The 13,707-nt window shown below is 45.2% G+C and overlaps 1 protein-coding gene across 1 annotated transcript in view; it reads right to left on the bottom strand.

Annotated features, from left to right (window-relative positions):
- Positions 1 to 13,707, bottom strand: part of atg7 (ATG7 autophagy related 7 homolog (S. cerevisiae)) — a 171,412-nt gene that overhangs the window by 133,269 nt on the left and 24,436 nt on the right. Inside the window, exons 6-9 of the mRNA XM_038812655.1 lie at positions 10,851 to 10,997; positions 9,801 to 9,889; positions 8,327 to 8,448; positions 713 to 803 (exon numbers count right to left, since the gene is read on the bottom strand). Coding sequence (XP_038668583.1) covers positions 713 to 803; positions 8,327 to 8,448; positions 9,801 to 9,889; positions 10,851 to 10,997 — 449 coding nt within the window. The remainder of the gene's footprint in view (positions 1 to 712; positions 804 to 8,326; positions 8,449 to 9,800; positions 9,890 to 10,850; positions 10,998 to 13,707) is intronic.

The raw sequence follows: 13,707 nt of genomic DNA, 5'->3' as shown, positions 1-13,707 counted from the left end.
TATGAATCACAAAATGCTAGTATGCAGTCACAGTAATTAGGAAGGCAAATGGAACGTTGCCCTTTTTTGCAAGGGAGAGGAGGGCAGTCTCACTACAACTGCACAGGGCCTTCATGAGACTGCACCTGAAGCGCTATATACAGATTTGGTCTTCTTACTTAAGGAAGGATATACTTGCATTGGAACCAGTTCGGGGAAGCTTCACTCGGCTAATTCTTGGGACAAAGGGGTTGTTTTACGAGGCAGGGTTGGGCAGGCTTAGCCTCTACTCATTGGAGTTTTGAAGAATGAGAGGTGATCTTAATGAAACATACAAGATTCTGAGGGACCTTGCCAGGGTAGGTGCTGAGGGGATGTTTTGCCTTCTGCAGGAATCTAGAATGAGACGGCACAGTTTAAAAATAAGGGGTCTCTCAGAGGCTCATTAATCTCTGGAATTCCCTTGCTCGGACAGCAGCGAAAGCTGGGCCATTGAACATATTCAAGGCTGGAGTTAGATCTACGAGGGAGGCAAGGGTTGAGGGGGGCAGGTAGGAAAGGAGTACAGGCCACAATCGTGATTTAGTTAATGCGGGAGCAGGACCAAGTGGCTACTCATGCACTTATTTCTTCTGATCACTTTGAATATTTTAGAGTACTTGACATGAGGATTTCTGATTGAAGTCCAAGCCCTGAACATGTGGGTTAGACTGGATGAAAGATGCTAATTTACCTTTTTGGGTCCATACATTCACTGAGATTGACCATCCTTGGACCCAAGCCTCCTTTCTGGTTTTTCTCCCAACCGACACACTTCGGGCAATCTGTAAATTCATTTCAAGTAATTAAGTTTGCTTTTCACCCACAACACACCATTTTGAAACATCGAATATAAAAACAATGCGAAATCGGACAGCAAGGCAATCGCCATTTGAACAAAGAAACAAAATTTTACATTTTCGGGAGAGGAGGGGTCCTAAATGGTACAAAGAAGTGGTCCTATCCAGAGTCCCAAATTCTTTGCCTTTCATTACCGACTGTTCAATTCCAGCATTACCCGATTTTCCGTTGGGATTTCCAACATTCTTTTTTTCTTCTCTTAGGAAAACAGGTTCGCTGTTTTTCTGGAAAAAGAACTACTATTTTTTAAACTGATCTTGCAGAAACAGTCCAAGTGTGTAACAATTCTCAAAGGTTTACGACTGCTGCATTCTGTCTGCATTCTGTCCAAGTACAGTTCCGTGTGATTACAGGAGCCTGGAAGCACTTCAACGCGCCAAATATCCATGGTTAAATACAAAAATTAATTTTGCCAATCGTTGTAAGTAATGGCAAATGTCCTGTTTCTAAATTTGGATACATGCTCTTTCACCCGTTCTGAGTTCATAGTGATTTTGTCTTTAAGTATTGTAATTGCAATACTTTGCTGTGTCTCGCTGTATTATTCAATCAAGAAAATTGGCTCTTAGCTTTAGTTTTTTTTACACCTTTCTGCCTTCCATTAAATGTCAACGGACATAATTAGCATCTCACGTAATCTCCAGGAATACAACAATTCGAGGGAATCCTGAGCTTGCTATCCCACATGCATCAAGTGTGCACGCATTCAATTGCAGGAGAGTCTGTTTACGGAAACTCCCTTTTTGGCCAAGCTTGTAAGAAAAGCCTGATCAGTCGTCGAAATCTCCACCAATGGCGCATCAAACAACCGGTATCGAGAACGAGACAGGATCTTTCCTCTTCCTTTCACTTGACGGGTCTGGATTTTGCCGTCAGCAGCAACGTCAGAGCGCTCACCGCCGACCTTGAAGAAAGTCACCCAGAAAGATTGAGCAATCTTGTATAGCATGGTTTTCCCTTGTCCCGATGGTGGGTTAAATCTGGCACCAAGTGGAGAAGATGCTTTGGCGTGCGGCAGCGGTGATTCCAGCAAACAGGTAGACAGCCAAACACATTGCAGCAATCATACTCAACAAACCAGGAAGTTAAAGGCATTAATACAAACACAGGAATTAGGAGCAGGTCACTCGGCCCTTTTGAGTCTGTGCCACCTTTCAATAAGATTACAGCTAGTCTCATTTCAACCTCGACTCCACATTCCTGCTCACCCCTGATAACCTTTCACCCCCTTTCTCATCTACCTCTGCCTTAAAGATATTCAAAGACCGGAAAACGTCAATTATCTTCTTAGGAAGAAAATGACAAAGTCTCCCAATATTCGGAGGAAAAACGTGTCCTCATCTCTGCATTAAATGAGCGGCTAACCTCTTATTTCTAAACAGTGACCCCTAGTTCAAGATTCTCCCACAAGAGGAAACATCCTCTCCACTTGCACCCTTTCAAGACCCCTCAGGATCTGATATGCTTCAATCAAGTCACCTCTTACTCTTCTAACTCCAGCGGATATAAGCCGAGCAGGTACAGTCTTTCCTCATAAAACAACTGGCCTGTTCCAGGTATTAATCTAGGTGAACCTCTCTGAACTGCTTCTAATGCATTTACATATTTCCTGAACAAGGAGACCAATACTGTACACAATACTCTAGATGTGAACTCACAGACCCTATATAACTGAAGCATAGCCTCCCTATGCATGTTGCGCAGAAAAAACAGCAGAAGTCTATGTAAGACCCCATAACTTCTACTCTAAACAAAAGACTGGTTCCCAAAAGAAAGCTACAGGTTCTGTGTGGTAATTATTTGCTGGACTTGACCCACAGTGTTAAAACCAATGGGATGTTGTTTTGGGGAAGGTATATTCCCGGAGTTTAGGAAAGTAGAGTTGATTGGGGGGATAATTTAAGTATACTGGCTGGGTAACTATTATTGTAAAAGTTGTTCTTTACTGTTGCCTTTCATGTCGTGTCTGTTATTTAAATAATTTACAAACAGACTGGCTCTTTTCTTCACCGGGTTTCATCTCTTTTCTTACATTTTTTCCAAATTGCAAAAATAAATAGTTAGGAACTGCCATTCCATGATTCCCTTCTGGGATTTGAACATCAGCGGGGCTTATAATATAACGCTGACTTTTTAGAAACTCTTTTCTTTTTAAATATCTATAGAAATGCTTACGATCTGTCTTTACATTTCTAGCTAGCTTTCTTTCATACTCAAATGTTTCCCTCCTTATTAATTTTTTAGTCATTCTTTGCTTTTTTTTTTAAACATTCATAGAAATCACCGAATCCCTATAAGGAGGAAGCCATTCAGCCCATCGTGTCTACACCACCCTCTGAAAGAGGACCCCACCTAGGCCCCCATCCTATCCCCTGCAACCCCACCTAAGCGACACGTCCATGGGCATTAAGGGCACTTTAGAATTGCTAATCCACCTAACCTGGACAGCTTTGGACTGTAGGAGGAAACCGGAGCACCCGGAGGACACCCATGCAGAAATGGGGAGAAAGTGCAAACTCCACACAGACAGTCACCCAAGGCCCGAATCGAACCTGGATCCCTGGCATTGTGAGGCAGTAGTGTTAACCACTGTGTCAACATGTTGTCCCTATCTTCTGGCCTACTACCCAACTTTGTGCAAATGTACACTTTTTATTTAAGTTTAATACTATCCTTAACTTTTTCAGTTAACCACAGATGGTGAGTCCTATCCTTCACTTTTAATGTAAACTTTCAGATGGTCAAATAAATGAGTCCGACTAAAATAAAATAAATACTAAAATAAAGATAAACAATATGTGACATCCCACGAATATTAGCTTCGCAGGAATTACTTAATGATAATTCTGAGTTAGTATGCTGTTAAAAATACAGTTACACCTAATTCAACAAGGTGTCACTTTTCAAAAATGAGAAAACGTAGACAATTAAGATTTTGTCAGTTCACAGTTGCAATGGAGGAGGTTAGAACATAGAAATAGAACATTACAGCGCAGTACAGGCCCTTCAGCCCTCGATTTTGCACCGTCCTGTGAAACCCCTCTAAAGTCCCTCTACACTATTCCCTTATCGTCCATATGCCTATCCAATGACCATTTGAATGCGTTTAGTGTTGGCGAGTCCACTACTGTTGCAGGCATGGCATTCCACGCCCTCAATACTCTGAGTAAAGAACCTACCTCTGACATCTGTCCTGTATCTATCTCCCCTCAATTTAAAGCTATGTCCCCTCGTGCTGGACATCACCATCCGAGGAAAAAGGCTCTCAATGTCCACCCTATCTAATCCTCTGGTCATCTTGTATGCCTCAATTAAGTCACCTCTTAACCTTCTTCTCTCTAACGAAAACAGCTTCAAGTCCTTCAGCCTTTCCTCATATGATCGTCCCTCCATACCAGGCAACATCCTTGTAAATCTCCTCTGTACCCTTTCCAATGCTTCCACATCCTTCCAATAATGTGGCGACCAGAACTGCACGCAATACTCCAAATGCGGCCGCACCAGAGTTTTGTACAACTGCAACATGACCTGTTAGCTCCAAAACTCAATTCCTCTACCAATAAAAGCTAACACACCGTACGCCTTCTTAACAACCCGCTCAACCTGGGTGGCAACTTTCAGGGATCTATGGACATGGACACCAAGATATCTCTGCTCGTCCACACTACCAAGAATCTTACCATTAGCCCAGTACTCTGTCTTCCTGTTATTCCTTCCAAAATGAATCACCTCACACTTTTCTGCATTAAACTCCATTTGCCACCTGTCAGCCCAGCTCTGCAGCTTATCTATGTCCCTCTGTAACTTGTAACATCATTCTACACTGTCAACAACTCCACCGACTTTAGTGTCATCTGCAAATTTACTCACCCATCATTCTACGCCCTCCTCCAGGTCATTTATAAAAATGACAAACAGCAGCGGCCCCAAAACAGATCCTTGTGGTACACCACTGGTGACTGTACACCAGTCAGAACATTTCCCATCAACCACCACCCTTTGTCTTCTATCAGCTAGCCAATTTCTGATTCAAACTGCTAAATCACCCTGAATCCCATGCCTCTGCATTTTCTGCAATAGCCTACCTACCGTGGGGAACCTTATCAAACGCTTTACTGAAATCCATATACACCACATCAACTGCTTTACCCTCATCCACCTGTTTGGTCACCTTCTCGAAGAACTCAATGAGGTTTGTGAGGCATGACCTACCCTTCACAAAACCATGTTGACTATCTCTAATCAAATTATTCCTTTCCAGATGATTATACATCCTATCTCTTATAAACCTTTCCAAGACTTTTCCCACAACAGAAGTAAGGCTCACTGGTCTATAGTTACCAGGGTTATCTCTACTCCCCTTCTTGAACAAGGGGACAACATTTGCTATCCTCCAGTCTTCTGGCACTATTCCAGTAGACAAAGATGACTTAAAGATCAAAGCCAAAGACTCAACAATCTCCTTCCTTGCTTCCCAGAGAATCCTAGGATAAATCCCATCCAGCCCAGGGGACTTATCTATTTTCACACTTTCCTGAATCGCTAACACCTCCTCCTTATGAACCTCAAGCTCTTCTAGTCTAGTATCCTGTATCTCAGTATTCTCGACAACTTTGTCTTTTTCCTGTGTGAATACAGATGAAAAATACTCATTTAGCACCTCTCCTATCTCCTCGGACTCCACGCACAACTTCCCACAACTGTCCTTGACTGGCCCTACTCTTACCTTAGGCATTCTTTTATTCCTGACATACCTACAGAAAGCTTTAGGGTTATCCTTGATCCTACCTGCCAAAGACTTCTCATTTCCTCGCTTGGGTCTTCTCAGCTCTCTCTTTAGAGCCTTCCTAGCTAACTTGTAACTCTCAAGCGACCCAACTGAACCATCACGTCTCACCTTCACATAAGCCTCCTTCTTTCTCTTGACAAGTGTTTCAACTGCTTTAGTAACCCTCGCTCGACGACTTCCTCCCTGCCCAACAGGTACATACTTATCAAGGACACGCAGTAGCTGCTCCTTGAACATGCTCCACATTTCCATTGTGTCCATCCCCTGCAGTTTTCCTCTCCAGCCGATGCATCCTACGTCTTGCCTCATCGCATCATAATTGCCTTTCCTCCAGCAATAACTCTTGCCCTGCGGTGTATACCTATCCCTTTCCATCGCTAAAGTAAACGTAATCGAATTGTGGTCACTCTCACCAAAATGCTCACCTACCACCAAATCTAACACCTGTCCTGGTTCATTACCCAGTACCAAATCCAATACGGCCTCGCCTCTTGTTGACCTATCTACATACTGCATCAGGAAACCCTCCTGCACACATTGGACAAAAACGGATCCATCTAAAGTACTCGAACTATAGTGTTTCCAGTCAATATTTGGAAAGTTAAAGTCCCCCATAACAACTACCCTGTTACTTTCGCTCCTATCCAGAATCATCTTTGCAATCCTTTCCTCTATATCTCTGGAACTTTTCGGAGGCCTATAGAAAAGCCCTAACAGGGTGACGTCTCCTTTCCTGTTTCTTAACTCAGCCCATACTACCCCAGTATTAGAGTCCTCATCAAATGTCCTCTCAGCCACCGTAATACTGTCCTTGACTAACAATGCCACCCCTCCCCCTCTCTTACCACCTTCCCTGAGCTTACTGAAATATCTAAACCCCGGCACCTATAACAACCATTCCTCGCCCTGCTCTATCCATGTCTCCGAAATGGCCACAACATCGAAGTCCCAGGTACTGACCCATGCCGCAAGCCCACCCACCTTATTCCGGATGCTCCTGGCATTGAAGTAGACGCACTTTAAACCACCTTCCTTCCTGCCGGTACATTCTTGCAACTTTGAAACCTTACTCATGACCTCACTACTCTCAGCTTCTTGTGTACTGGAGCTACAATTCAGGTTCCCAATCCCCTGCTGAACTGGTTTAAACCCTCCCGAAGAGCATTAGCAAACACCCCCCCCCCCCCCCCCCCCCCCCCCCCGGATATTAGTACCCCTCTGGTCCAGGTGTAGACCATCCCGTTTGTAGAGGTCCCACCTACCCCAGAATGAGCCCCAATTGTCCAGGAATCTGAAACCCTCCCTCCTGCACCATCCCTGCAGCCACGTGTTCAACTGCTCTCTCTCCTTATTCCTCGATTCGCTAGCACGTGGCACGGGTAACAACCCAGAGATAATAACTCTGTTTGTCCTGGATCTAAGTTTCCACCCTAGCTCCCTGAATTCCTGCCTTACATCCCTATCCCTTTTCCTACCTATGTCGTTGGTACCTATGTGGACCACGACTTGGGGCTGCTCCCCCTCCCCCTTAAGGATCCCAAAAACACAATCCGAGACATCGCGGACCCTGGCACCTGGGAGGCAACACACCAACCGCGAGTCTCTCTCGTTCCCACAGAACCTCCTATCTATCCCCCTAACTATGGAGTCTCCAATGACTAATGTTCTTCTCCTCTCCCCCCTTCCCTTCTGAGCAACAGGGACAGACTCTGTGCCAGAGACCTGTACCCCATGGCTGACCCCTGGTAAGTCGTCCCCCCCCAACAGTATCCAAAGCGGTATACCTGTTACTAAGGGGAACGACCACAGGGGATCCCTGTACTGACTGCTTCCCCCCAGCCCCTCTCACTGTCACCCATCTATCTTTATTCTTTGGCGTAACTACCTCCCTGAAGCTTCTATCTATGACCACCTCTGCCTCCCGAATGATCCGCGGTTCATCCAGCTCCAGCTCCAGTTCCCTAACACGGTTTTTGAGGAGCTGGAGTTGGGTGCACTTCCCACAGATGAAATCAGCAGGGACACTGACGGCGTCCCTCACCTCAAACATTCTGCAGGAGGAGCATTGTACTGCCTTCCCTGCCATCCCCTCTAGATAAAAAACAAGAAAAAGAAAGGAAGAGCTTACATGATATTCCCTCAACCCCTTAGGTTAGAGGGGGTGGAAGGGTGGGGGACACTACAAGTGTAGTGTCTCGGGTTTAGCAACCGCCTGACTTGTATACAGGTACTTACCTTCCCGACAGGCCCCTGCTCCCGCCGAAAATCCGGAGGCTGATCCCCCTGAAAGGTAAGCAAATTTAAAGGCACTCACTCACCTTCCTGACAGGCCCCTGCTCCCGCCGAAAATCCGGAAGCTGATCCCGCTGAAAGGTAAGCAAATTTAAACGCACTGACTCACCTTCACGACAGGCCCCTGCTCCCGCTGAAAGGTAAGCAAATTTAAAGGCACTCACTCACCTTTAGACTTGCACCTTCTGGATTTTCGTGTTATTCTGCGCATTTGCAGCTTCCTGAAGTTCTGTCAGTTTCAGTGCTGTAAAGATGGCGAATGTTGACAGTTTCGCCATCATTATCCCAGCAATGTTCCAGTTACCTTTCTACTGTTTGGAAAGAAACCTTCCGCAAATTATTTGGGCAGTGCTGTTCTTTGATTACCTGTGACTGATGTTATTTGTGGAAGTTTGACTTCAAAGATGATGCTGTGCTGGGTGTCTCTGATCCCTTGCATAGTTCGGTCTCTGAAGCACAGAACTTCAAGTGTGTCCAGAAAGCTGCCCCTATCATCCCAAAGAAAAGTAATACATTGAAACAACTGAATTGTTTCCAAAAAGAAATGAATTTTATTTACATAGCTTCTTTCATGACCTTAACATGCTCCAAAGCACTTTATAACTAATGTAGTAATTTTGAAGTATAGCCACTGTAGGAAACATAGCCGTCAACTTGTGACCAGATAATGTTCTGAATTATAAATATTAGCCTAGGCACCAAGGAGAAATTACTTGGCCTAAATCTTTCAGTCCCCCCACCCTCCCACCCGTTGCAGGAATTGTCGCAGACAGGACGGATGTTTGATGGACCAGTGAAAGGCCTGTTGACCTCGGATGGGAATTTCAGATCATCGGATGGGAAGAATTGGAAAACCCTACCCTTTGTTCTTCCTCAAAATAGTGCCACGGGATCTTTTATCCCCACCTGTAAATGCAGGTGGAGCCTTGGTTTAACACCTTATCTGGAAGACGGCACCTCCGATAGTGCAGCACTTCCTCAGTACTGCACTGGAGTGGCAGGCCTCGGTTTTGTTCTCCAGTCTCTGTAATGGGGCCTGATTCCACAACATTCTGACGTGAGAGTGCTGCCACTAAGCCAGGGCTGAAACTCAACACTCAAAACCGATAAGAAAAGGCCTCACCATACCATTTATGGGAATAGAAAACACCGGGATCAGTGATAATTTAAGAGAAAGTAACAATTGTGCAAGAATGCAGGGCCGACACATTTTTCCGAATTAAAAAAAAATACAAGAGGCTTCATATTAATTATCAGTTACATCAGTAAAGCATCCCCTCATACAATGCTAAAACATACTCGCCCGATTCTTTGCTGCTAGGGGAACAACTCATTTTCAAAATGAGAACAGATGGGTAATTTTCATTACCAGCACTGCGAGTAACTGCCAAAACTGTACCAGTCTATATTTTTTTAATTAAGCAGCGGCAAGCAAAATAATTTTCTCTCAAGATTTAAGGCAGACATCACTGAACTTTCATTGGACAAAATGGAAGAGAGCAATAAGAGGGTTGGAAGCGGGAAGAAGGGAGGGCAGAACGATTCACTGCTCTCGCCTCAAAACAAGCTGCGTAATTTACTTTTCAAAGGGATAATGGGTAAAATCTGACCGTCGCTATAAAAAAAACATTTTCTACCAGCCAAGCCACATCAGAGGCAGCATTGCTACATTGTCTATCACACGGCAAATTCAGTCTTCTTTTGCTTCATCGTTTCGTAAATTACTTTCTGCATGCGGGGATATTTTGCTTTAAATCAATCGATAGGTCACAAACGTGGCAAAAACAAAATTCCAAAGAAGATATTAAAACTAGGAGAATATAAATGATAACGTAATTACCAGTTGTAGGCTATAAGGATCAGGAAGTTTCGCAGAGGCCATCCTGGATATTGGGTTAATGTACAAGGATCATAGACACCAACTGTAACCTGCAGAAGAAAATTGTCTTTAACAGGAAGTGGCTGCCAAAGCATGAACATGAAACAAACATGGCGAGGCTGAAAGTATAAAGGTTGAGTATCTTATGTCCATAAATCCAAAAACTGAACACATCTAAAAACTGCACATCTTTTGAACATCATTAATCTTTCACGCGGGGAGTCTAGGTTGTTTCTCTGCACTGTTTTCCTTGCGATTTTTATGTTAAAAAGAAACTTATTGTAGGTACCCTATATTTATTTATTAGTCAGTATCACATCTTGCTGTTCTGCCCATTTTATTGACTCGAGACTATAACTATCCAAGGCTTAGGGTATTGCACTGCAAGTTTATAGACGGTAACCGAAAATCAAAATGATCTCCATCTGAAGTCCGAAATGCACGGGTCAGCATGGTGGCACATTGGTTAGTACTGCTGCCTCACGGCGCCGAGGATTCGGGTTCCTTCCCAGCCCCGGGTCACTGTCCGTGTGGAGTATGCACATTCTCCCAGTGTCTGCGTGGGTCTCATCCCCACAACCCAAAGATTTGCAGGGTAGGTGAATTGCCTACGCTAAATTGCCACTCAGTATCTAACGGTTAGACTGGGTTCCCGGGCTGTGGGGGCCTGGGTGAGCTCTTTCAGAGGGTCGGTGCAGAGTCGATGGGCTAAATGGTCTCCGTCCGTACTGTAGGGATTCTATGATTCTGGCAGATTTATGAATTTACCCAAGCAGGCACCTCTATTTTCGATCAAGTGACTGCATCATCGCTGTCCAGCAGCAGAAACAGATTAATGGTATCAGCAAGAGAAAAATGAATGCCACCGACAGGGTTTCACTGGGTCAGGCCCAGCATCAATAAGCCAGCTGATAAGTCTCGTTTTATGCTCCTGTTAATTCAGAACTGCCTTCAATCACTCGCCCAGTCATTTGTTCATTACACATCTATTCCTTGGATGTAATTTTGTACCTTGGTTTGACCTTTGAAAAACTCATTCCAGTTTCTCAAAGATGCCAGCGAAACAGAATCATCTCTGTACTTGACCAGAAAATAAGGAACTGCTGTAACTTCCTCCTTTTGGCAAAGTTCATTGTAAGCATCTTGTAGTGTATGGATCTGTTCAAATAAGAGAGAAATCAGATACAATACTCAACAATAATAATAACCTTTTATTGTCACAAGTATGAAGTTACTGTGAAAAGCCCCTAGTCGCCACCTGTTTGGGTAAACTGGTACGGGAATTGAACCCGCGCTGCTGGCCTTATTCTGCATTACAGTCTTTGCAGTTTTGCTTTAAAATTCATGCAGATGGAATTTGTACAGCATCATTGTGGGAGTTCCTCAGGACAGTGCTAACAGCTACCCTATCAATAACCGTTTCCCTATCAGGTGGTTTAGAATTAGGGATGTTCATTAATTTGCAACTCCTCCGATAATGAGACAGTCTGTGTCCACCGCGCTGTAGAACTGGACAACTTTCAGGCTTTGGATGGTCAATGAAAGCAAATTTCGTAGAATTACAGAATGCTTACAGTTCAGACGGAGGCCATTCCATTCATCCCGTCTTTCCCACGCTACCTCTCTACAATATTAACTCAGCTAGTCCTGCTCCCCTGCCATTTCCGTGTAGTTCTGCAATGTTCTCTGTTCAAGTGCTTACGTAATCCCAATTTGCACCAGACAAGAACAAGGCAATGATCATTTTCAGCAGAGATAATCTAAGCACCTCTCCTTAATAGGATTATCGCTGTTGAATCCCTCGCCATCCAAATCCTGCACATCATCATTAACAAAAGAAATCTATTAGGACCCAGTCCCATAAATACTGTGGCTACAAGGACAGGCCAGAGGCTGGGATTTCTGAGGCAAGCGACTCATCTCCCAATTCCAAAAAGTCTGTCCACCATCTACAAGGCACAAGTCAGGAGTGGGATGGAACAGCTACCCTTACCTTGATAAGTGCAGCTCCAAAAACACTCAAGATGCTCCACACCATCCAGGTCAAAGCAGCCCACTTGGCCGGTATCCTAGCCACCATCTTAAACATTTATTCCCGCTGGCAGCAGTGTTTACCATACACAAGAGGCACTGCAACAACTCGTCAAAGTCTCCCTCGACAGCACTTGCCAAACCCACTACGCCTACAACCTAGAAAGGCAACGCAGCAGATGCGGGTAAACAACGCCGCCTTCAGGCTCTCCTGCAACTCACACATCGCAGTAATTGGGAGATACATCGTAATTCATTCACTGTGGCCGGGTCGAATTCTTGGAATTTCCTTCCTAACAGCACAGTGGGCGTACCTACACCACATGGACTCATGCAGTTCAAGACAGTGGCTCACTAGCACCTTCTTCAGCGTAATTTGGGGTGGAAAACAAATGTTGGTCTTGCCCATGACACCTATCCCATGAATGCATAATTTAAAAAATATTTTTTTTACAAGAAAGCAATAGAAGATCGCAACTCAGTTGAATGACCATTATTTTGGCACTAATGGCAAAAAAACTTCAAAACATGTGAATGGAGAATAAAATGGCAGACATTGTTACTCATTCAACAACTCATTGAGCTGATCCAATGAGTAAACAAATCGTACAGGTCTGGGATCGGAATCTAATCTGTGCAGAGTGACCCGATAATACTCAGGGTGCCAGGTGTGAAATATGCATGTTCCAGGTGACTGAGTGCAAGATTGAGCCCATTCCCTCATACCTCTTCCCGTCAACCTCAGCAAGGTTCCCTCCACTTTCCACCAACCACTCCCCAAAGCCTCTCTTCCCCCTATTGGTGTCTTCTGCCTCTTACTGCGGTCTCTTCCTTTCCCTCCCACCTCTTTACCGTTCATCAATTCCTTTCCCTCTGTCCCAACTTTTCATGGATTCATAGAGATTTATAGCAGAGGAATGGCCACCATTCAGCCCATCGTGTCCACGTTAGTCGACAAGGATCTGACTGCATTAATCCCATTTCCCAGCACTTGGCCCACAGCCCTGGGAGGTTACGGCAGTGCAAGTGAATATCGAAATACCTCTTAAATATTACAAGAGTTTCTGACTGAACCGCCCTTTCAGGCAGTGACCCCCACTGTCTGAGTGAAAAAGTTTCTCCTCAACTCCCCTCTTAGCGGACTTCCGGTGGCGGCGATGACGTAGGAAGCCACACATTTGGGAGCTCCCGATTCAAACTGACTTTTTGGATCTTTTTAGAGCCCAAAGCGGAATTTTTTCAATGTCTCCCGGTGGGAGAAGGTGTGCTGATCGACTTTCTCCGCATTTCATGACTCGAACTCGGAGTGGAAAGGGGGAAAAAACGGCAGCAGCTCCCCAGAAAAAACGGGGGAAGGATTCCAAGATGGCGGCCGGCGAAGCACCAGAGGAATGGAGGCTGTGGGCGCAGGAGCAGCAAGCTGCTCTCCTGCACTGTTTTGCAGATTTTAAGGCTGAGGTGCCGAGCTCTCTGCAGGAAACGAATAAAAAGCTTTCGGAGATTCAGACGACCCAGGGTGCTGCCATCCAGGCGCTGCAGGCGCAGGCCGCTGAACAAGAGGAGGAGGCCGTGGTCCTCGTGAGTAAGGTGGAGGGGCACGAGGCACTCCATAAGTGGCGGCAAGACCGCTTCGAGGATCTTGATCACCGCATGAGGCGGAAGAATCTGAGGATCTTGGGCGTTGCGGAGGGGCTGGAGGGGTCGGATCTGACAACCTACGTGGCCACGATGCTGAACTCGCTAGTGGGGGCAGGATCTTTCCATCTGCCCCTGGAGCTGGAGGGAGCCCACAGAGTACTGGCCAGGAGGCCTAAGGAGAACGAACTCCCGCGTGCGG

This window comes from Scyliorhinus canicula, chromosome 11 (genome assembly GCF_902713615.1).
Source record: "Scyliorhinus canicula chromosome 11, sScyCan1.1, whole genome shotgun sequence".
Lineage (NCBI taxonomy): Eukaryota > Metazoa > Chordata > Chondrichthyes > Carcharhiniformes > Scyliorhinidae > Scyliorhinus > Scyliorhinus canicula.
Note: the sequence above shows the minus strand (reverse complement) of the source record. Positions and strands in the feature narration are given on the sequence as shown.